Below are 22,120 nucleotides of genomic sequence, written 5' to 3' on the forward strand. Positions count from 1 at the left end.
CGTTCGCATTTAAGAGTTAATCATAGCAACTGCCACTGATCCACCCTCGGGCCAGTTCACCAACAGTGCCAGGGAATTGTAAAATTATATCACTATCCTCGACTCGATTGAACTCTCCCTCGAGAGGAGCGGGAGCCTGGGCGGAGCGAACGAAACCGAGAAGCAGCAGTGTTGAAGAAATACAACTCCCTCTGTAATAAACACGGAACGTTTTCATCATGCCCACACCACCGGGTCCGACGGGCACCGACAGCGAACCGAATAATATCCCCCCCCCCCCCCCCTTCCCACAGAACGGCAGACGTCCTAATCTCACGGCTACCCCGAATGGCCCCGGTGCGGTGCAGACCGGAGGTAAGACAAATTAAAATATTTGCCGAATAGCTTTGGGAATTCTCGACGTCGGAAGATTTGTCCCGTCGCTCAAAACACCGGTATTGACATCGGTCCGAACTTCCCATCGATGGTGATTTTCCGATCCGCTGTAATGTCAATATTTACGGTTCAGTTTGGCAGCGACTTGACTCGAGTTGTCTCGTCGTTTCTAGGACGTCAAACCTTACCAGCATTCAGCACATCCTAGCTGCTGCTGCTGCTACGTGTCATTTTACGGCATTCGGCATTCTGGGGGGGAGGAGAGGTGGGAAAAGAATATGGAGCGGCAAAACGTTCCTAGAAATCCGATTTGCCCTAACTGCCCCCAAACAGGTCTCGGGAATGGTTGTGGTAAATGTTACAACCCGACGCAAAAAAAAACGAGGAAGCTTTCTTCCAAACTCCCGTGTCCATCGGGAGCTATCGACCGCTTGCCACCCGTTCCGTCTATCCTTAAGGACACTTTAGAGAGAACAAGACACAAGAACATGCGACGCGCTTCACCGGAGAGCGTTAAATGTTTTAAGATTTACAGCTCTAATTACAGTCGCACCGGCAACGATGCCGGGGAGCGAAGAGAGGTCCTTGAGGTGATATGTCACCGCAGTACCGTAGTGCTGCACCGAGAACCATTTCCGGCGAGCCGCCGTCTCCCGGAACGGCTTCTGCAAACGTGACCGTCTTAGTGTCATCAGCAGCGTCTACGATCGACTTAATTACTTCTGGCAGCGGCTTCCGGGTAGAACTGCTGCCGTAAGTTTATTGCTAATCTCAAATGTAATCAAAAGTTTACAATGCATTCAACCCGGGACACATGTGCAGTATGTGAAAGCCGGAAGCGTGCTGTGTCATAAACGTTCGAGGACGTATTCCATATCCCGTCCCCTTATGGGATTGGGGCGAGAAGCTTAAAGGAAACCGGACCAAATGTTTAGTGCAATTGTTGAGTGTATACTCGACCAAGCAGCGGAGGCCCGGACCGTAACGCCGTTACTCGGTCCTGTCAACGGATGACAGCGATCGACGTGCCATGCGGTTCATCCTTCGTGTTCGGGCTTCGGGACCGATCGGCCTCTTTCTTGATCCAGCCGCTGCCGAGACAGGACGCGTTAGACGAGCGAAGTTTTAGCGTGTGTGTGTGTGTGCGTGTGTAATAAGCGTAATAAGTGTAATGTAATAAATAAGTTTTAATTTGTTGTAAACCGCAATCGTCCGCGTACCGGCATCATTGTCTCCCCCGATATCACCAACATAAAAGTGGCGACGAGGAAATTTGGTAAAAAAAAAAAGTGATACACACGCAGAGCAACAATTCCTTCCTCACGCAAACGCCGTCGTACGGACTCATCGATGGAGGAAGAGCAGCGCCGTCTCTCGCAGCAGTTCGAAACCCCGGGTACTGCGTTACTACAACCCGGATACGGCCAACCGCTCCCGCCAAACGCTCCAGCGGTCGAGCAGCAGGGATCTCAAGCGTCCTCGGTACATTTTTCGCCATCGCTATCATCAGCGCCCACAAGCCTTCATCCGCCATCGCTCGCTCCAGCCGCTTCGATGCAGCACCCGCCATCGCTACCAGGCGTGTCACAAAACGGTGAGCCAACAATGTATCAAATAATGCAGCTTCTACGCCAATTAATGACAAAAATTGAGCAACAGCCGCCAGCATCACTGCCCACAAACGCATCGCAGCAGCAGCTACCAGTAGTGCATCCGCCAAGTGCATCACAGCAGCAACCACTAGTATCGGAAATCGCGTCGCAGCCGCAGCAGCAGCGTCGGTCAGCTCCAGCCAATCCGGAGCAAATCCTGGACTCGCTGGCGAGAAACATCACCGAATTCCGCTTCGAGGCTGAAGCCGGTCTAACGTTCGAGGCGTGGTACTCGCGCTACGAGGATCTGTTCGTCAGTGATGCAGCCAGGATTGACGATGCGGCCAAGGTACGAATGCTTATGCGGAAGCTAGGATCAATGGAGCATGAGAGGTTCGTGAATTACATTTTACCCCGTAATCCCCGCGATTTAACATTTGAGGCTACCGTGAAAAAATTGAAGGCCATTTTCGGCAAGGCAGAATCCCTTTTAACTAAACGCTACAAATGCATGCAAATCGTCAAAACGAAAGCTGAGGATTTTTTGGCCTACGCATGTCGAGTCAATCGGGCATGTGTTGATTTTGAGCTGAACCGCATGGGTGAAGAACAGCTCAAGTGTCTGATTTTTGTATGTGGGCTGAAAGAAGACACGGATAGAGATTTTCGGGTAAAGCTGCTCTCGCGTATCGAGGAACATGCTGAAATCACCCTCGAGCAATTATCGGCGGAGTGTAGTCGTCTGGTGGCATTAAAGAAGCAAAATGCGATGATCATTGGAGAAAAAGAGGAGCGAGTGTTGGCAATTCAAAATGGCGCGCGCCGTAGCCATCATGGGTTTCGCGGCAAAGGATTGCGCTCGCGTCCCATACATCGTGATGACCGGTCGGGAAAACCAAGTAACCCTTGTTGGTTCTGTGGAGCTTTGCATTGGGTGAAGGATTGTCCGCATACTAACCATAAGTGTCGTGAATGCGGTGAAGTTGGTCATCTGGAGGAACGCTGCCGCAAGCAGAAGCATCGGGCTGGCCGAAAGTTTTATCGCCCAACGCGATTTGCTAAAACCGTCACGGTGTGCAGCGTACGGGCTAGTCGCAAGTTTGTGGAAGTTTCCATCAATGGAGTTGGCATCCGGTTGCAGCTAGATACGGGTTCAGATATATCGGTCATAGGTCGTTCAGCGTGGGAGAAAGTAGGGAAGCCGTCATTGGTGCAGCCTACCGTTTGCGCAAAGACTGCCTCTAATGAGAGGCTGGAGCTACTTGGCGAGTTTAGAGCAGAGGTTGCCATTTGCAATGCTACAAAGCCGGCGATCATCCGTGTGGCTCAAGTCGATTTATTGTTACTGGGAGCAGACTTGATTGACCTTTTTGCTCTTAGCGCCGTTCCAATGGATGTGTTTTGCGCCAAAGTTTCGACGACCGCACAGATTCAGATTCTCTGCAAGGAGTTGCAGAGCCGTTTTCCGGAAGTTTTTCGTGGCACAGGGCTTTGCACGAAAGCGCAGATCAAGCTGCAGCTTAAGGATAATTGCCGTCCAGTGTTCCGCCCGAAGCGACCGGTTGCATACGCAATGCAGGCTACAGTAGAGGAAGAGCTCGATCGCCTGGTCAAGATGAATGTGATCACACCTGTTGATTACTCGGAATGGGCGACACCAATAGTCGTCGTACGCAAAAGCAGTGGAGCTATTCGAATCTGCGGCGATTATTCGACGGGGTTGAACGATGCGTTGCGTCCGCATGAATATCCGTTACCGCTCCCCGATGATATTTTTGCAAGATTGGCCCATTGCGAATTTTTTAGCAAAGTGGATTTGTCAGACGCATTTTTGCAAGTTGAGATTGAAGAGCGTTACAGGCCCCTTTTAACGATCAACACGCATCGAGGTCTTTACCTTTACAATCGTCTGCCTCCTGGATTAAAGGTTGCGCCAGCCGCGTTCCAGCAGATAATGGATGCGATGCTCGCCGGATTGTGTTACACTTCTGGCTATCTGGACGACGTTGTTGTCGGGGGAAGAACTGAAGAAGAGCACGATGAAAATCTCAACAAGGTGCTTCAGCGTATTAAAGAATTTGGGTTTACTATCAAAGCTGAGAAGTGTGCTTTTAAGACGCATCAGATAGAGTACCTCGGGCACATAATTGATCGTACTGGCCTTAGACCAAATCCAGAGAAAATTGATGCTATTGTAAACCTACCAGCTCCATCAAATGTGAATGAAGTCCGCTCGTTTTTGGGTGCCATTAATTACTACGGAAAATTTGTGCCTAACATGCGGAATTTGAGATACCCCCTGGATAACTTGTTGAAAGATGGCAATCAGTTTGTATGGACGAAGCAGTGCGGAGAGGCCTTCAGAAAGTTCAAGGAAATATTAAAGTCTGATCTGCTTCTGACACATTATGACCCTACGGCTGAAATCATAGTAGCCGCAGACGCCTCATCGGTTGGGCTCGGAGCCACCATTAGCCACAAGTTTCCGGATGGATCAATAAAGGTGGTGCAGCACGCGTCACGGGCTCTAACGAAAGCAGAAGAGGGGTACAGCCAGATTGACCGCGAAGGACTGGCTATCATCTTTGCAGTAACCCGATTCCACAAGATGCTTTATGGCAGGCATTTCCGCCTCCAAACCGACCACAAGCCATTGCTGCGCATCTTTGGATCAAAAAAGGGAATTCCTGTGTATACTGCCAACCGGCTGCAGCGGTTCGCTCTAGCGCTGCAGCTATACGACTTCGAAATCGAGTACATACCCACGGATAAATTCGGCAATGCAGACCTGCTGTCGCGGCTCATCAGCAAGCACGCGAAACCGGAGCAGGAGTACATGATCGCGAAAGTTGCAGCAGCTACGAAAAAGGACCCTCTACTGCGCGAACTGTACCGCTACGTCCAATCGGGTTGGCCAGGCAAGGTCAGTTATGGTGCGGAATTGGCCCAATTCCACAACAGAAGGGAAGCACTGACGACCGTTGGCGACTGTATCCTCTTCGGAGAGAGGATTGTGATTCCCGCAGCTTTGCAGCAGAGATGCCTTAGACAGCTTCATCAAGGGCATCCGGGCATCCAGCGAATGAAGGCGATTGCACGCAGTTTCGTGTATTGGCCATCATTGGACAGCGACATCGCCGATCGAGTTGCTTCATGCGAAGCATGCCAGGCTGCGGCGAAATCACCACCATCCCAGATACCATCATGTTGGCCGAAGCCACCTGGGCCTTGGCACCGCGTACACATCGATTACGCTGGACCTGTGGAGGGAGCCTATTTCCTGATTGCGGTAGATGCCTACTCCAAGTGGCCGGAAATCATTAAAACTGCAAGTATTACCTCATTCGCTACAATATCTATTTTGCGAGGAATATTTGCCAGATTTGGACCGCCAGTTACATTGGTCAGCGACAACGGTACCCAGTTCTCCAGCGAGGCCTTCAAGGAGTTCTGTGAGTGTAACGGCATCGACCATGTTCGCACACCGCCTTTTCATCCACAGTCCAACGGCCAGGCAGAGCGATTTGTGGATACCTTCAAGCGATCACTGAAGAAAATACGGGCGAGGAACGTGTCCCTTGAAGAGGCCCTGGACTTGTTTCTTCTCACGTATCGCTCAACACCAAATCCTGCTTTGGACCAGCGCACACCAGCCGAAGTGATGTTTGGAAGAACGACCAGGACAATTCATCATCTATTGCGCCCTCCTGCAGCATCGGAGTCTACAGCGAAGGATGACTTTCGTGAATACCAGCCTGGTGATTTAGTGTATGCCAAGGTGTATCGGGCAAACTCTTGGAATTGGATAGCAGGGAGGATTGCTCGCAGAATTGGCAACGTCATGTACGAGGTTGTGTCGCACGACCAGAGAAGACTTCGGCGTCATGTGAATCAGCTCCGCCGCCGTGTCGCTAGCTCATCAGAACGGAACGAGATGGATCAGCACCAATTTCCCCTTAGTTTACTTTTAGATGAGATGAGTTTGACGTCTCGTCAGCAGTCGCCGTCCGCTTCGCTGCCAACGGAGCCAGCCTCATCTTCAGCAGCACCGGCGCTGACAGGGGTTCAGCGAGCACCGGCATCATCGCCAGCATCATCCGTGCAACCGGAGGTACAACGAGCGGCTTCGTCTAGTGGCAGCAGCAACACCCAGCAGACACAGCTACCACGACGATCTTCTAGGACTAGAAGACTGCCTCGTAGGTTCAGCGCGTATCGGCTGAATTAAAAGGGGGAGGTGTTGAGTGTATACTCGACCAAGCAGCGGAGGCCCGGACCGTAACGCCGTTACTCGGTCCTGTCAACGGATGACAGCGATCGACGTGCCATGCGGTTCATCCTTCGTGTTCGGGCTTCGGGACCGATCGGCCTCTTTCTTGATCCAGCCGCTGCCGAGACAGGACGCGTTAGACGAGCGAAGTTTTAGCGTGTGTGTGTGTGTGCGTGTGTAATAAGCGTAATAAGTGTAATGTAATAAATAAGTTTTAATTTGTTGTAAACCGCAATCGTCCGCGTACCGGCATCATTGTCTCCCCCGATATCACCAACATAAAAGCAATTTACATTGAACTGCGTTTTTTTGGCTATTTCAAACAATTTATGAGAAGTTTTATATTTTTACCCTAAAACGGTTTTGTTTATTGATTTGTATTGTAATCTCTATCATCGTGCTTTAATGATCATTTTGTACAGCTTTTTTTCACCGTTTGTTCCACTTCAAATTGACTTCATTCATTTCTCGTTTGCTAAACTTTTGTTCTCTCCTTCCACTGTTCAAACTGTTCGTCAAAATACTTTGAAATTGAAAATGAGTTCCTGAACACACACACACACAGACAAAAGTGTCACAACCAAATCGAACGCACACACCATCAAACAAAACAAACAGAGAAACGGGGAAAACAAAGCAAAAAATACCCCAACGAACTTCGGCAAGCAGTTTTGTGTGTAGAACTTTTGCCCTTTTTCCTTCAAATCCGGTTCTTTCTTTCTTCGTTTGTTCTTGTTCCGTCAGCTGAAACTGGCTGCCTGCCTGCCTGCCGGAGACATACGACACACCAAAGCGAAACCCGATTTGTGCCGTAAGTGACTCAAAACTTTCCAGTTTTTCCTCGGCACTAAAGCCAAAAGAGAATCAAGTCAAGTGTCGCGGGCCGGGAGGCTAGAAATTGAACGGCATCGAACGTGGGAATGGTGACTTCACGCTTTGTTGTATTTTTTTCCACAACTGTTTTTCCCGAGTCGGTTTCGTTTTTTTGTTTTTCGGTTTTCTTTTCGAGCTGGTTTTGTTTTTGACTGATGCGGAGGGAGTTTTTTGTTCTGTAGAATTTGTTTGCCGGATTCTTTTACTTCCCTTTCTATTCAATCGTGGATAGGCATCCAAGGACACGAAAATTCACTTCCGCTCAAACCACCTTGAAGATGTCTTGCAAATGACTTAAGTGATGAGAAGTTTTGCTTGGGTTTCCTAGGAAACGAAGCGGAAGGTTGGTCTTGAATAATGCTAGCAAACGACCCGATGATAACCCTTGAATGTGTTAAAGGGAAGAAGCTAAATGAAAATTAAATGGTATAACCGTGCTTGAAATTAACCACAATGAAATCAAATAAGAGTAATTAATTTCTACTCTAACCGGTTATAGCAAGACCATTTTCCCTTTTCTTGTAACGCAAACATTTCCACAAGTTTGATTTTCATGTCTCGCTGTGGATCCAAATCAACCAACGAAAGCAAAGCGAGCGAATCATTTCACCTAGACGATGCCTAGACCTGAAACAAAGCCAAAATAAATGGCTTCCCGTACATGGAATTTGAATGCTCTACACGCAATTGTTTCTTGCGCGTGTGGCAGGAGATGAGGAAGAAATTTTAGAATGCATCCTACCACTGGTCGGATATCCACCGTGCAGACGCTAGGCCCAGCAGCCTAAGACACCAATCATTCTCTGACAATGCTATTCGGGGACCTGTTTTGGGAGCGGGGGATGCCGCTTGCTGAAGCTGTGTGGAGAAATGAAAAATGTTTATGAGATTTTTCGCGAAATGAAAAGTAAGCAGAAAAAAACACACACACACAGCCGAAAGGATATCAAATGGCGTCACAATGCCGTGATTCCGGCCTGTGGCAGGATTTATCGAGAATTTCACGTGCCTTCGGTTTGCAGTACAATGAAATCATGAGTTTTTATTGTTCTAGCATGGTTGGAGCTAAACGTGACTTTTTTGCGCGGGGGGAAATATAGCGCTACGAAATCAGGGATTACGTGTGGGTTTCGGTTATTGGGGGTGGTGCTAGGGAAAACATGGATGGGTTTAAACATGAGCGATAGAATTAATTTTTACTTTAAACTAGATACGAAATTTTGGGCCCAAAAAAGTTGGCTTAGAATTTAATGGATCCGTCAACACCTTCGAAAAGAGAAAGGAATGATGAGAAGGCCTTAAAGTTCGTAGCAGAGGCGAGCACGATAGGAGGTATTAAACAGACACATGCCTCATGACGATCTTTCAATGTGGACCTATACGTAGGAAACGATCTGTACAATTCAGGAATTGGGGATCTATTAAATACGATTGGGCAAACGAGAGGCTTTCTTGCTAAGTTCTTCAGGCCCAAAGCATGACGCCTGGTTTCCTTTTCGGATAGAACAGAATAATGTTAGTAAAGAGTATTTCAGTAGAAGACCTTGACCCAAACTTTGGAAGATCAACTAATACAATATTCTAGCCTCGACCAGACCTACAAACAATTGCAGCAATTGCTGAATAAGGAATTGTTAGCGATTTTCTTAGTGAGCTGAGAATTTTACCCGTTACTGACAACAGAATCAGAGTCACAGAAAGTGACTCTTGTGGTGTGTGGCATTATCGAGGAAATTGGGGAAGTATTTTTAATAAAACAACCACTAAATAATAGCAAGTTGACTAAGCGATTCAACGATCAGAAGTTGTCGGAAGTTGGAAGAAAAAAAACTTGATAAATAGAACAAACATGAATGGAGTACGGCCGAATCCTTAAAGTATGGTTTAAAAAAAGGACAACAATCCTAAACCCTAAACGGACTCTTGAGACCTTACAGTCTGCCGTTGAAGAACTTTTAAGGAAGCAAATATTTTGATAAGATAAACCTTAACCTTGGTAAACCTAATAAACCAGATAAAACCAATATATGGTCTATACACCTTAGACGGTGCAAAATGTAGAAGACTACTGTTGAGTCATATCTGATTGATTACCGGCCTGCGATAGAACTTTTTCTTCTTCGGTGGCACTACACAACCTCGTAAGGTCTGGCCAAGGCCATTTCTGGCTTTCTGTGACTGGATTTTACAACTGGAGGCTGTCCAAATGGGATTTGTACCCCTGTCCTGCAGCATGAAGACCAGACCACCCCGATAGAACAGCCTGAACATAATGCTAGAACAAAAATTGAATCCATTACTTTAGTTCAGAGAGAATCAGCAAAAAGTTTGAAGAAAAGGACACGCTTTAAAATTCGAACCTAATAATAAATTGAAAAAGATTGTTCAAATACGAGTAAACGAATAAAAGAATAATTTTAAAGCACTTGAATTACTAGACATAAGCATTGTCAACCTTAAAGTACTTCCAAAGTACTTCCCAACTGACCTATAAAAAAAAAAAACCATTCTCTCTTGTTTGCTTGCCGTCTAGAAACGGGAAGCAGTTATCAGACAAAATTAAGCCGTTCCGCGAGCGCGATTGATAAGCGTCGTCCGCCGCTAAGGACAAAGTTTTGCCCGCCACAGACAATCTTCCCATCATTACAGCAGCACTGACCTTGATTTTCAGCTGAAGTGTGTTGATGCACTTTTCTGCAGCAAACGGAGCCAAACTAACCGGAAGCAGTTCACCCACAGATACGAACATCACTACAAGAAAAACAACATCTACCAAGAACAATTGAAAAACATAACATAAAGCGAGAGGGAGAGAGCAAAAACGTGAAGCAAATCCTTACAGTTTGGTGTTTCATTTTTCACACCAACCGTAACCACACACACACACCAGCAAACGGTACCGGCGTGTTCGCCGCAGGACGTTCACAGGACCCCACGTTCTTCTTCTTTCTTTTTCCTCTTGTGGCAAATGAGGATGGAGTGTGAAAAATTCATTCAAATTAATTCATTTTATGCGCACCGTCTGACACCGTCGTTTGTTTGTGCTTTTCTAAGCACTGTTTTTGTCCCCCAAGGGTCTCCGCGAGGGGTTGGGGGTTCTCAGTCCCCAACGCCACCCCAACTTCGGTTTCGGTGACTTGTTTTTCGTCCTTGAGTCTGGTTCGTTCGCTTCGTCAGTGAGCAAAAATGGGGGCGAGCAAAGCAAAGTTTGATGAGGAGCGGAAAAAAGCATTTTCTTCTGCCGGAAGACAGCGCCGTTCACGGGAACGGGCAACGTTTCTGCTTGGGGCACGCTTAGCTGTTCCTTCGCTCGCGGACCAAACAGCAACGCAAAAGAAAACAACACTTGCGTAACAGTCGATATGGTGCGGAAGCGAGCGAGCTTCGTGGTTCGAGAGTTCAAGAATTCACATTCAAAAGCTGGCCGCGTTTGGTGACAACACAACAAGGTAACACAGGACGACATTCCCGGGAATCAGCCCCGGGCCGAGGCGCCAGGGGCCGAAACGATGCACGAACGCCATCAGCATAATGATAGCGACGGCTTCAGCCGACCGTTGGTGGGAAGCAATCAGGAGGCCCGGTTGGCAAATTGGTTGGCCAACAAACATGCTGTCAGTGGGATGCTGTCAGGTAGACTTGCTTGGTCGCAAGTTCAATCGTCAAACCCGGAGGCATCTAAATTGTCCATCTTTTGCTGTCGGGAACCACCCGATAGGTACGGCGCAAAAAAGGGTTGTTGGGTGATTGGTTCAAGCAAAACAAAAATAGAGCATACGACTTACAGATGCCCGATGGATAGAATTTCTTAAAAACAATCTAAAGCACGGCAGCCCGTTGAATATGCAATGAGCGCTAGCTGGTTTGTGACGGCAGCATCAGCATCAGCATCACCCGGCTGGCTGCATAAAGCGACGATTGCGATTATGATAAACTCTTACACTAACAAGGCACAACCCATTCGCCACATCCGCCACCCGTCCCAGGTTCCTCCCGGGCAGAACGCTAGCCACGCTAGCGATCCACGCGGATTGCGATTGTCTTCATTTTGCGATACGCTCGCTCCATTCACGCCACGTTTCGCCCATTCTACTGCTCGTGTTCCCGACATAATTTGGCAACACCGAACCGGAACCGGGGCAAAACATTACGGCAGCGCCAGCCGGAGCGGTGGCCAACGAACCAAAGTCCCGGGGAACGCAGGCTAATCACTGCAAAGGGCGAGTCACACCATTATCTTCATTATCATCCGAAAGGCAATTATTTGATACTGAAGTAATGGAACGGACGGGTGGTGTTTCGTCTCGTTGGTCCGGCCCACGCCAGCGGCCTGGTTGTTGGGAAAGTTTTATGGAAATAATTTGCGCTTCCTGGTAAATGATCGTATCCCTGATCCCGAATTCGTTCGCTCCGGTCTGGTCTGGGCGCTGGCATAGCTCGCTCGTTCGGCAAACCACGTCCTGGTAATCCTGTACCACTGGTAAAGTGCAGCAAACCAGGTCGTACCAGCAATTCGCACCATCCACCGTACCGTTCCAGTGAACGCCGAGAACGTGTCGAACGGGTCGTCGCGAATACGACGAGGTTTACGCTACAGCCGATTCGGAAAGCCACGATCTCTGTTGACCTTTGGCTTGGCTCACGTTTATGCCAGCCAGTGTCATGATTTATGCGACCAGATCCGGTACCGAGGCACGGCAAGGTGCCCAAGCACACGAGCGTGGGCTATTGGAGTGGTGTCCGGTTCCGAGGCGAAAGTGCACCGGATGCAGAAGGTGCAGAATGGAATGTGCAAACTGGCACGACGGCTGGGAGAGGCGTAACGGGGTACGGCACAGAGGCTACGGAGTGGTACTGGATCCGTTTTTCCCACGCCGCCAACGTGCTTCGAGATGGGTGGCTTTGGTGAGTGCGTGTGTGTGTGTGGTGCGGTTCAGACGACAACGATCGTAAAACGATAACGAGAATGAGAACAATGCAGTTGCACTATGCGCCAGTCGCGCAAATACTAAAGGGCAACCGTGCTTTAAAAGAACTTTATCAAGAGAAATTTTAAATATTTTGAGTATTTCAAAATCATGCTTTTTTACCTGTAATTTCTTGTTTTCTCTTCTAATGTTCACAAACAATGTCATACTACCTTTCAAAAATTCAATTAGAATGCTCCATGTTTGTACCACATTCCACTACTAGTCCCAGCCGTACGCTTATCCTATAAGGCTCGTAAGGACACAAAGACACAATTCCTAAACTAAACAGCACAAAGTTAATAATAGCTACCACGGAACGGCTCATTGAACGTGTTTCCAAAAGGCCATTCTGTTTTTGGGTGGTGAGATAATCTTGTAACACTTTGTACGGCCTTGTGTGATTGTGTCTGCAGTGCATCCGGCTAGATGAATGTACTGCTGGTGAAGGAAATATATTGTTCACTTAATGCACTCCAAACCGAGTACAATTCATTCTACTCTACAGCTGTGTGATAATTTAAAGCAATGTTTGCATTTTGTAGCTTTTATTGCTTATTTGTTTTATTACAATTGCTGGTCAGTTTCATTGATTTCTCATCAGTTTGATCATGAAATTAATCTTGACGTAATAACCGACATATTTGAAATTTGCCCCTGCAAGTATGCAATCCAATTATTAAATTGTTATTCAATTGAGAAACCGGAGCAAGACGAGCTTTTCTCGTTCCGGACATTTGATCGTTTATGTTATCTCGTTTAGTATAGTTGTCTCTAAAAAAGGGCCAGTATAATATAATTCCAATATAATGCCAACGGCTGTGACAAATTAGAGACGCCTAAAAGTATGCAATATCTGTTCAATCTGATCGCAATGTTTATTTCAATTTTATTTTAACACATTTTAGGTATTTTTTATTTGAGATGACCTTTAAAATACAACAAAATAATTATAGGAACGCACAATATTTCTCTCAAAATTTAGATAAAAATAACAAAGAATTAGAAAAACATTTTAAAATGTTGTTTCATTCATTTTTTGGCAGAGATTGCAGAGACAATAGTGGAGGGAATTGTTATCACAGAGAATAGCATGAAATTTGCTGTTACTGCAATTGCTCTTAATACTAGGTAGACATTAACCTATTTTTGACATGCATTAGGGTACAAAAACTTTTTTTTGCTGCTTTTAAAAATATTCATTCAGCACTCATACCCAAACGATTGCGATTTTCTAGCACGCGACACAGGTAAAAACAAAAGTTAATGTGCATTACCCCAGTTACGGTGAGCAACATTAAAGTTTATTCGTTCTCGACGCGCCTATTAAAATGCGTTTCATGCATTCAGCCTGGTCGTTTGCTTTGCCATTGCCAGGCAGGCATTATGTGTGTCAAGGTTGTCCCCGGGGGTAACGATTTGTGCTCTTTATCCATGACCCTTAATCGCACCGTGGAAGACTGCATCTGCACACCGAGCGGATGCTGCAACTTTGCATCAAACCGGGCATTGAAAGTAGGAAGAGTCTCGCGTGACTTTAGTCTTCGTATCGGGATGAATAGTTAAAGGGATTTTAAATTGTCTTGAATTACGTTGAACTCGTTTGCACCTAGACCAAGAATTGTGTATTTAAATTGCGCAACAAAAATACTGTTTTATAGCACATTTTATTGTTCTTGATTTGGCCTTTATTAAACTGAGGATTATCAACGTATCTTCATTTGGAATTATACTGTCCCAAATCATACGAGAAACGTTGTAGCGGAAATATTTCAGGATTTTTTTTACTGTCCTTTTATTAGCAAGTATTACCAAAATACATTCCCTATACAGGTGCAAGGCAATAAATTGATCCCTAGCGCGGCTAATTCCGGACCGGACACCAGAAACGTCCCGAAAAGAACACCTTTTAGATAAATTTGAGAGCGTAATCAAATCAAGCATCAATCACAAAACCGAAAAAGGTTGAACCGTGAATCGTGATGTAGAAAAGCAATTGGAAAGCAATTTTCTGTTTTTACTGTGGGTACAACACCTTTTCCGAAGCATTAAAATGAGGGTTTTTTAGCAAACGCTGCAGACAAGGATGTGCTGGAAGGAATGCAATATATAAAACGTATGGCCTTCTCCTATCCACATTCTTGAAGCCATGAAGTGTTTTCAAGAAAATGGACTACATTTTTAATAATACATTACAAACAAGACCCACCGGTTAGTCCGCTGCTACATCAGATAGCAAAGCGCCGTTAAGCACCCAGTGCTTCTTGTCCTAATTCATCAAAAAGAACAAACGAGCAAACAGATCGTTTGTTACGTGCTCCTTACCGAGCGTCCACGCTAATGCCAAGTTCTGGTTGAAAAATAAGAATCATTTTTTGCCATTTTTGCCACCCCACAACCACCTTCTGACCAAACAGATCACCACCGCAAGTCACCGCCACAGGCAAAGGTTGGGTGGGAGGGCAACGTTTTCCCAAAAAAATCCTCCGCACTCCACACCGGTCTAGTCTGTTTGCACAAACGAGCTGGAAATGACGAGCAAAAAACAAAAAAAAGCCCACGAAGATGACCACCATCGTCATGACCGCAACTTCAAATCCCGGCTTGCAGGCACGATTTTTTTTTTTTTGCGCCACGATTAATTGTGCCTAATGAAGCCAACTGTCCCCATGACGGATTAGGGCACTTATTGTTGGCAGAGTAGTGGAAGGGCAGAATATAATTATGCTATTAATTTCGCACCCACAAACGGTCCACCGCACTTGGTGGACAGATTGCTCCTGATTTTCCGGCCAATAAATTCATAAAGAAAGTGGCGCCATTATGTGACAAAACGATGTCTTCCTGCAAAGCCGGAGTGATCTGGCAGGCTAAATAGTTCTTGAACGTAAAGCTATTTTAAATCCCACTCATAAAAGTTGTGTACCAGAAAAAAGGAAGTAATCTCAATTATATGGCTTTCTGTGACACGAAAAAACGCAGCCTCTCAACATGTGTGTCTAGCTTGTTTAAAAGCAATCGGTCGTAAAACTATCCGAAGCCCTTTTTGCCATATCCTTTGCGTGCTTGTTACCTTCCACGCCTTTTACAACGCACCATCATTGGATAAGTGCTTTACGGGTTTTTCCTATTTTACGATGTGTCGATGATAGTAGGTTGTGTTTTTTGCTACCCCGCTCAAGAACTTTCACTAGCAACAATGGCACCCCGACCTACCCTACTGAGGAAGAGCAATTTTCTACAAACTGTGTTTTTTTTTCGTACGTTCGTTTGTACGTTCTTGCAGTTTTGCTGCACTGTTAGGATAAGCGTGTAGCGGTAAAGCTGTGTGAAAACTAACAAGCTACGACATTCACTTAACGTTGAGAGGAAGGCGAACAGTTTGGAGAAAAAAGAAGAGCGTTCCAAGGAATGTTGGTTTTTTGTTTAGTTATACTTTTATGATTGCCCTTCGGTGCTGCACTGCAAACAATTTTAAGCAGCTAAAAGTTTTTTTTATCGTTTTAAAAATTTAAAAATTTATAAGCGAGTAACGGCTTTTTGATTGAATGACGAATACATTCAAAATTTAGAAATTACATCCAACACAACAGATTTGATGTACATGAACTAAAGAAATTATCAAAATTATCAAAAAAATATTACTTTAAAATAAGTTCCTGAAATGCACCCGACTGTATTTAAAATAACGGAATAAAAAACAACTTCACGCGAGGGGTACGAATGTCGATCGAAACAGCCGCCGCCTCCAAATGACAGCTGATCGTGCCGTTTGACAGCTGGCGGCGCTGTCAACGCGACCCCTTGTAACGGTCGGCGGCCGTTTAGTTTCGAAATCGGCGGCTGCTTACGCGCTGATTGTGTGTGCCCTCCCGTCCCATCGGAAGGACGCGCGTTTTGTATTCGTAACGGAAAATCAATCACCGAATGGTTTTGTGTGTACTTGAATGGCAAAAGTGATGGAGTTGTCCCTGGTGGCTCAATACGATGAGCTGCGGCGTTCGTTTGAAGTGTTTCGCGATGGTGCGGCCGAGGTCGAGTTTTTGCGCTTCGTGCAGCTGCAGGACGAGTGCCGGATGCAGTGGCTCAAGTCGATCGAGGAAGCGAAACGCCTGCAGCACGAGCTAGACAATGCACTGCGCATCATTACGAATCTCGAATCGAAGCTCTTCCACGCCCGCAAACTGCTCGAGACGGAAACGAAGGCCCGCCGGCATGCGGAGCACGAGCGGGATTCGATGGAACGCAAGATGATGGCCGTGTTCGATATAGTGCGCAACGAGCAAACGATCCGGGACGAAACGCGTGAACAGTTGGCAGTGTTTGCGACGGAACCGACACGACGCAGATCGCGCCACGGGCACACGGTCGACGGAGGAGCAGACCGCGAAATGGGCGGCGGGATGGACAATGACATCAATTCCACTGGGTCGTTCCTGGTGGATCTTTCCCTGACGCAATCGGAAGACGATTTCCTGGAACCGCTGAAAATGCAAGCGAAGCGAAAGTCGTGGAAGAAGCATCGCCCATCGTACAACAACAACACTAGCTTTAAGGTGCCCCAGGAGCCAGCGAAGCGCGTGATGGAAATTAACTCGACCTCGCACGTCATGGAACCGCGCACGGAGGGTGAAATCATTGCACACGCCAAGATAACGGTCCCGACCGGGCCCGACGGTGGGCCGATACAGGCCGAGTCAACCTTCCGCACGATGGCTCCACAGAATCGACTGCCCCCGGCGGTCGTTTCGAGTTGCGCCTCGTCCAACTCTACTGCCGCAACCATCGTGAACGTGGCACCAACCACACCGGTGCCGGAAAAACAGGAACCCAAGAAAACGGTCATCCAGCGGCAGCACGATCTGGTCGGCCGCACGTTCATCAGCTCGGACACATGCAACCAGTGCCAGGAACGGATCCGCTTCGGCAGCAGCGGCCTTCGGTGTCGCGAATGTAAGGCCCTGTTCCACGGGTACTGTCGCGAAAAGATATCCTTCCCGTGCGTACCGCAATCACAAACAAAGAACGTTCGCCGCGGTACGGCCAGCACGGCGACCGCCACCAACAACGGTGGCCCGCAAACGCCACAGGCACCCGGTGCCATCAACTGCCTGGAAGACTACTGTCCCTCGTCCAGCCCGCGCATCCCCGCGCTGATCGTGCATTGCGTGAGCGAAATCGAAAACCGCGGCCTCACCGAGGTCGGTTTGTACCGCATGTCCGGCTCGGAGCGCGAAGTACGCGCACTGAAGGAGAAATTTTTGCGTGGCAAAACCATTCCCACGCTTGGGCAGGTCGATGTGCACGTGCTCTGCAGCTGCATAAAGGATTTCCTGCGCACCCTGCGCGAACCGCTCATCCCGTGCGCTCTGCTCGCCGAGTTCTCCAACGCCGTGACGGGCAGTTCGAGCCCGAACAGTGACCAGCGTACCCGGGAACAGCTGTGCCAGCTGATCGAACGGCTACCGGCACCGAACCGCGACACACTCGCGTTCCTTATGCTGCACTTCCAGCGCGTGGCCCTCTCGGAGCAGGCCAAGATGCCGATCGACAATCTGGCCCGCGTGTTCGCACCGACCATCGTCGGGTACTCGCGCATGGATCTGGACATGAACGCGATGTGTGCCGAAACGTACGTGCAGTTTAGCATCGTGCAGGCCATGCTGCAAATCCACACCGACTACTGGAGCCAGTTCATCCTGCTGCAGCCGGCGAGCGGTTGCTACGGCGAGGAGAGCAACAGAAAGGGAGCCCCCACGCCAGGCAGGCGCGGTGGTGTGGGCGACCTCATGACGCAGGCCCTCGAGAAGGAACGGCGCATGGAAACGCCGATATTGCGCCGGCCTCGCAAAGACAGGAAGTATTATGCGACACCACCGTATAAGACGTCGAAAGATTAAAATGCCAAGGGGGCCCGGGGGCCGGAATGGCGCTGGAAAGGGAAGGGGAAGAAGAAGAAGAAGGAGGAAAGAGCGCTTAGAGATGTAGTTACTTAAATTAACCATGCATACTGTTAATGTAACATTTTCTTATACTGTTCTCTTACATATCCTATTTGAAGGTGTATAAACTTGTTGTTTCATCCACACATTTGATACATAAATAAATAAAACAAACAAAAAAAAACGCAATTTCACTAACCACAAACTTGAGTTGAGTATTACAAATCTAGCAAAGCATCTATTGTTAGATATCACAATAGAATGCCTAACACAATTATGCGAACAACTGGTTTTGATTGTTAAAGATTAAGTGATAGTAATTTGTTTGGATTTGGAATACTTTTTTTAACTTTTTCGTAAGTTTTTACACACACATAACCTTCCTTCCTATATCCCAGGATTTACTTTAGTTGTAACCTAACTTTCTAGAAAATCTAAGTTATTTTGAAAATATGTTATGATATAAAAAAAGTTTTGAGCAACCTTTAATAAATAAAAAAAATAACCTGAATATGACAGTAATATATTAAGCGAATATATAAATAAGCTCGACTATAACGCTAATCAAAATACTTTGCCAATTAAAACGTTGGATGTTAATAAAGCTCGTTCAATTTTCGATCCTACAATGAAGCTGGTAACGCAATCAATTTAAAAACAATCAGAACTGAGCCCAAACATGAACTGCAACAAAAGTTTGCAGCAAATAGCAAATGGTTCTCACTCTTATGTTCCATTGAAAAAATCCTCCTTGTTTCGTCGAGTTTTCTTAAATTATATAGGCTATTTGTGAAATCAGTGTAATTTATATAGTGTATATACTACATTGTTGAAACACTTCCACCATCTACCCAAGGAAGACCATTTTTAACGGTCAAGATGGTACGGTGCTTGCTTTTTTTTCTACCCCTGTATGGCATTTGATCCTCGGCACGATCCAATTTGATGTCCAGCCGACGCACTGTGCCAACCATTCCCCGGGTGGAATTAACCCTGAAAGGACATCCTATCGCTCGCCAGCGCGGGAACAATTGCGGGCAAGAAGAATTGAGGAAAGAAAAATGGCTTGGAAACGTATCAAAAACCCAACCGAACGCGCCACCCCACCTGTTCTCCCCCGAGTAAGGGAGCAGATTGGCTAAATTAGAAGAATATAATCTCAGCGGGATATGATTCAATTTGTTTTCATCAACAACTTCCACGGTTCGATACCGCGCGCGCATCCGGTGTGTTTGTTTGTCTTTCCACATACCAGCCCCGGGTTCAATTTTCCTACTGTGCGCGCACACACACACACACGAGGTCGTGACAGGATCGTTACCGGGATGTGACTAGGGAAAAACTCCCCTGGTCGGTACCAGCCAGCAAGTTGTGAGTTACGGAGTCGATATGGGTGTGGTGGGCAGAAGCATACAACAGTTCAGCTTCCAGTCCCGCAAGGGATAAATTTTTGATGAAATTGGAAATAGAACGGTTTGCTGCTCGAACTTCTCCTTCACGCGCGCGATTGTCGTCCGAAAGCACTCGCTAAGAGAGAAGGCTTACTGCGGGCACACACGACAGACACCCGTGGGCAAGGATTGGAAAGGATGCTTGGTCTAATTTAATTACGTATGTCCTTAATTAGCAGCAACCGGAGGAATTCGTCACCGTTTGCCGTTGACTTTTTGGGTCCGAACCCGTCACCGCGCGTCTGTTGGTTCGGCCTATCCAAAACCCGTCCCCTTCCTGGTCTCACACAGTGGCCAGTTAAATGACCGCCCGGCGAAAGTGTCTATTTTTTCTGGATGTGTTATCCCCTTCACGGCCGGAAAGGACACAAACGCCCAACTTTTGTTCACCGAACGAAGCCCTATTTAACGATTCGTCAATGGTGGTGACATTAGATGTGGGAGGTCGTCCGTCCAGCACCGACCATGGTGCGCGGCGTGTGCATTATTACTATTCCCAGTCCGATTTTGGTAGCAATCGACACGTTTGATAAATTAATTATCCCATCCAGGGCACCGGCGAAAACGGACCGAACTGTACGAAATAGGATATTCTGGGAAGGTGGGCTGGCCGGCCCTCTCATCAGCTTGGCAAGATTGCTAGTCTTTAGGTGAATGAGATCGTTTCTTATGCGAGTTCGTGTTAGGGCACGGGCACCACACCGGTTTGTGGAATTAGTTTCCTATTAGGTTGGGAGTGTTTGGAGTTGCTTCCGTTGGTGTGAAAGGACAACCGATGCATCTCACGATATTGATGAGTAGTCTTCTCATTAAAGGGAGTTATAACTATACCGGGCACGTGATGAGACTGACACTGGACTCCCTTAAAAAACAGATCTAAAGCTCAAAATTGTGTAAAGAACCGTGGCTTTAGATTTGCGTGTTACCTTACATCTGGCTAGACTGAGACCCAGTAAACTTCTGGCCAGATTTGGCAAACTGTCACGACAATCGGAAAGTGTTGGCCTGTGAGAGTCGTTTGAAACTCACAGGAGTCTGAGGCAAGGGGTCGGTTTCTCCTGTCTACCTTTCAATAAAGTCTTGGAAGGTGTCATACGAGGCGCGGGACTAAGCTTGGCTTCGCGGACGACATAGATATCGTTGGCAAGACGGCAGCGAAGGTGTGTGAAGGTGTGGTGTCGTTACTTCGGATAACGATGTCAGCAGCTGGGAAATCGTGCCTACCATGGCCTTCACCGTCTGCTGAGATCCAGAAGACTTCGAGACCGCACGAAATGTGAGATCTATCGCACACTGATTCGCCCGGTGGTCCTATATGGCCGCGAGTCTTGGACTATCCGAGCCAGAGGATGCAAACGCTCTGGGCGTGTTCGTGCGACGCATCCTCCGGGCCATCTTTGCCGTTGTGTTCGAGTATGGAGTGTGGAGGAGAAGGATGAACCACGAGCTTACTGAGCTATACGGCGAACTGGACGTCCTGACGGTGGCGAAGACCGGCAGGATACGATGGCTGGGGCATGTTATGAGGATGCCGGACTCATGTCCCGCCAAGAAGGTATTCGTCAGCGACCCTCAGTTCGGCACCTGCCTACACGGATCCTGGAGAACGGGTGCCTACACGGATGGGAAGCTGCAGCCAGGGATCGAGTTTCCTGGAAATCTAGTGTTGACCGGGCCATGTCACGACGACGTGCTCTTTAAAAGAGTAGGCCAACATGATGATGATGATGATGAGTTCTCTCAATATCCTCTCGTTTTACCTCACTTGGTGGATCTTGGTACGGTGGCGAGGCTTCCTAGCAGGTTATGCCACTTGGGCGTAACCCCTTGGTCCCTTGGATGAGGGCTCTTCGACGTGGCCGCATGGTCGCCCCTGGCAGCCATCCAGAGATCACAACTTTTTTTGAGGGGGATAGATAACATCTTAAGACATCTCTAGTAAAATTCTTCTAGATTCTAGTAAAAGGAGCTCATTAACCAATTAGCAGCCTTAGTAAACTAAATGAAAAATTCCTATCACTTTTAAGTAAAACATAACTCAAATCACAATAAGTAGTTTTATAATTTAATGAAGAATCCTACCAAGAGTATGAATAGATCCAAGGAGTAAAACATTGGATAATTGCATTGGTAGGCCTTATTTAAGTTAAAAAAAGACAATCTTCGCTGTGCTTAAGAAATGGTCAATCCCCGTTGTCCAAAATCATTCGTTAGTTAAAGGACAAACCTCAAATACCAAATGCTATTCACTGACCGCAGCAAAACAAACGCCTTCTTTACCTTCTTCGAAGGACACACTAAAAAGGGGGTACGATTTGTTCTAACAAACCTGCCTCATCGGACGACTTGAGTAGGCGCTAATCAGAATCTGTGATCCATCCATTTGCCGACCATAAACAGTTTGCGTTCTCGTTTGCCCCCCCAACCAACCAAACCCCCGCCCAAACCGCCACTCAGATTTCAGAGCAAACTTTCAACATTAATCTTGGTCCGACGACGATGACGATGAGAAGCACGACGGAGCAGATTTGATTTCCTCTGTCCGACGCTACTAGAAGGATGAACCTTTCGTTTTGCGTTTGTATGGCGATGTGTTCTTTCCACGGCTAACGCCGGCAGCGAGACTTGCTAATCCAGCCCGTCATCTAGC

The 22,120-nt window shown here is 47.2% G+C and overlaps 3 protein-coding genes across 8 annotated transcripts in view; all 3 read left to right on the forward strand.

The window, feature by feature from the left end:
* LOC118509848 (protein dimmed-like) overlaps positions 1-22,120 on the forward strand; it is a 50,125-nt gene that overhangs the window by 22,767 nt on the left and 5,238 nt on the right. The gene's annotated exons all lie outside the window — the stretch shown is intronic.
* Positions 1,297-6,472, forward strand: LOC118509844 (uncharacterized protein K02A2.6-like). Of its 5 annotated transcripts, XM_036051042.1 has the most exons (3): positions 1,625-1,969; positions 2,035-2,360; positions 4,400-6,472. In XM_036051042.1, the coding sequence occupies exons 2-3, from the start codon at positions 2,354-2,356 to the stop codon at positions 6,193-6,195; spliced, it is 1,803 nt and encodes a 600-aa protein (XP_035906935.1). In that variant the 5' UTR covers positions 1,625-1,969; positions 2,035-2,353; the 3' UTR covers positions 6,196-6,472. The 5 variants fall into 5 exon arrangements, with proteins under 5 accessions (XP_035906936.1, XP_035906935.1, XP_035906934.1 ...); XM_036051043.1 differs by lacking the exon at positions 4,400-6,472 and adding an exon at positions 2,431-2,704 and having other exon boundaries at positions 1,297-2,360; XM_036051041.1 differs by having other exon boundaries at positions 1,625-2,360.
* Positions 15,906-18,530, forward strand: LOC118509847 (rac GTPase-activating protein 1-like). The gene has a single exon (XM_036051045.1). It carries the CDS (start codon positions 16,025-16,027, stop codon positions 17,975-17,977), a length of 1,953 nt encoding a protein of 650 aa, XP_035906938.1. The 5' UTR covers positions 15,906-16,024; the 3' UTR covers positions 17,978-18,530.

Source organism: Anopheles stephensi, chromosome 3 (assembly GCF_013141755.1).
Source record: "Anopheles stephensi strain Indian chromosome 3, UCI_ANSTEP_V1.0, whole genome shotgun sequence".
In the NCBI taxonomy this organism is placed as follows: Eukaryota; Metazoa; Arthropoda; class Insecta; order Diptera; family Culicidae; genus Anopheles; species Anopheles stephensi.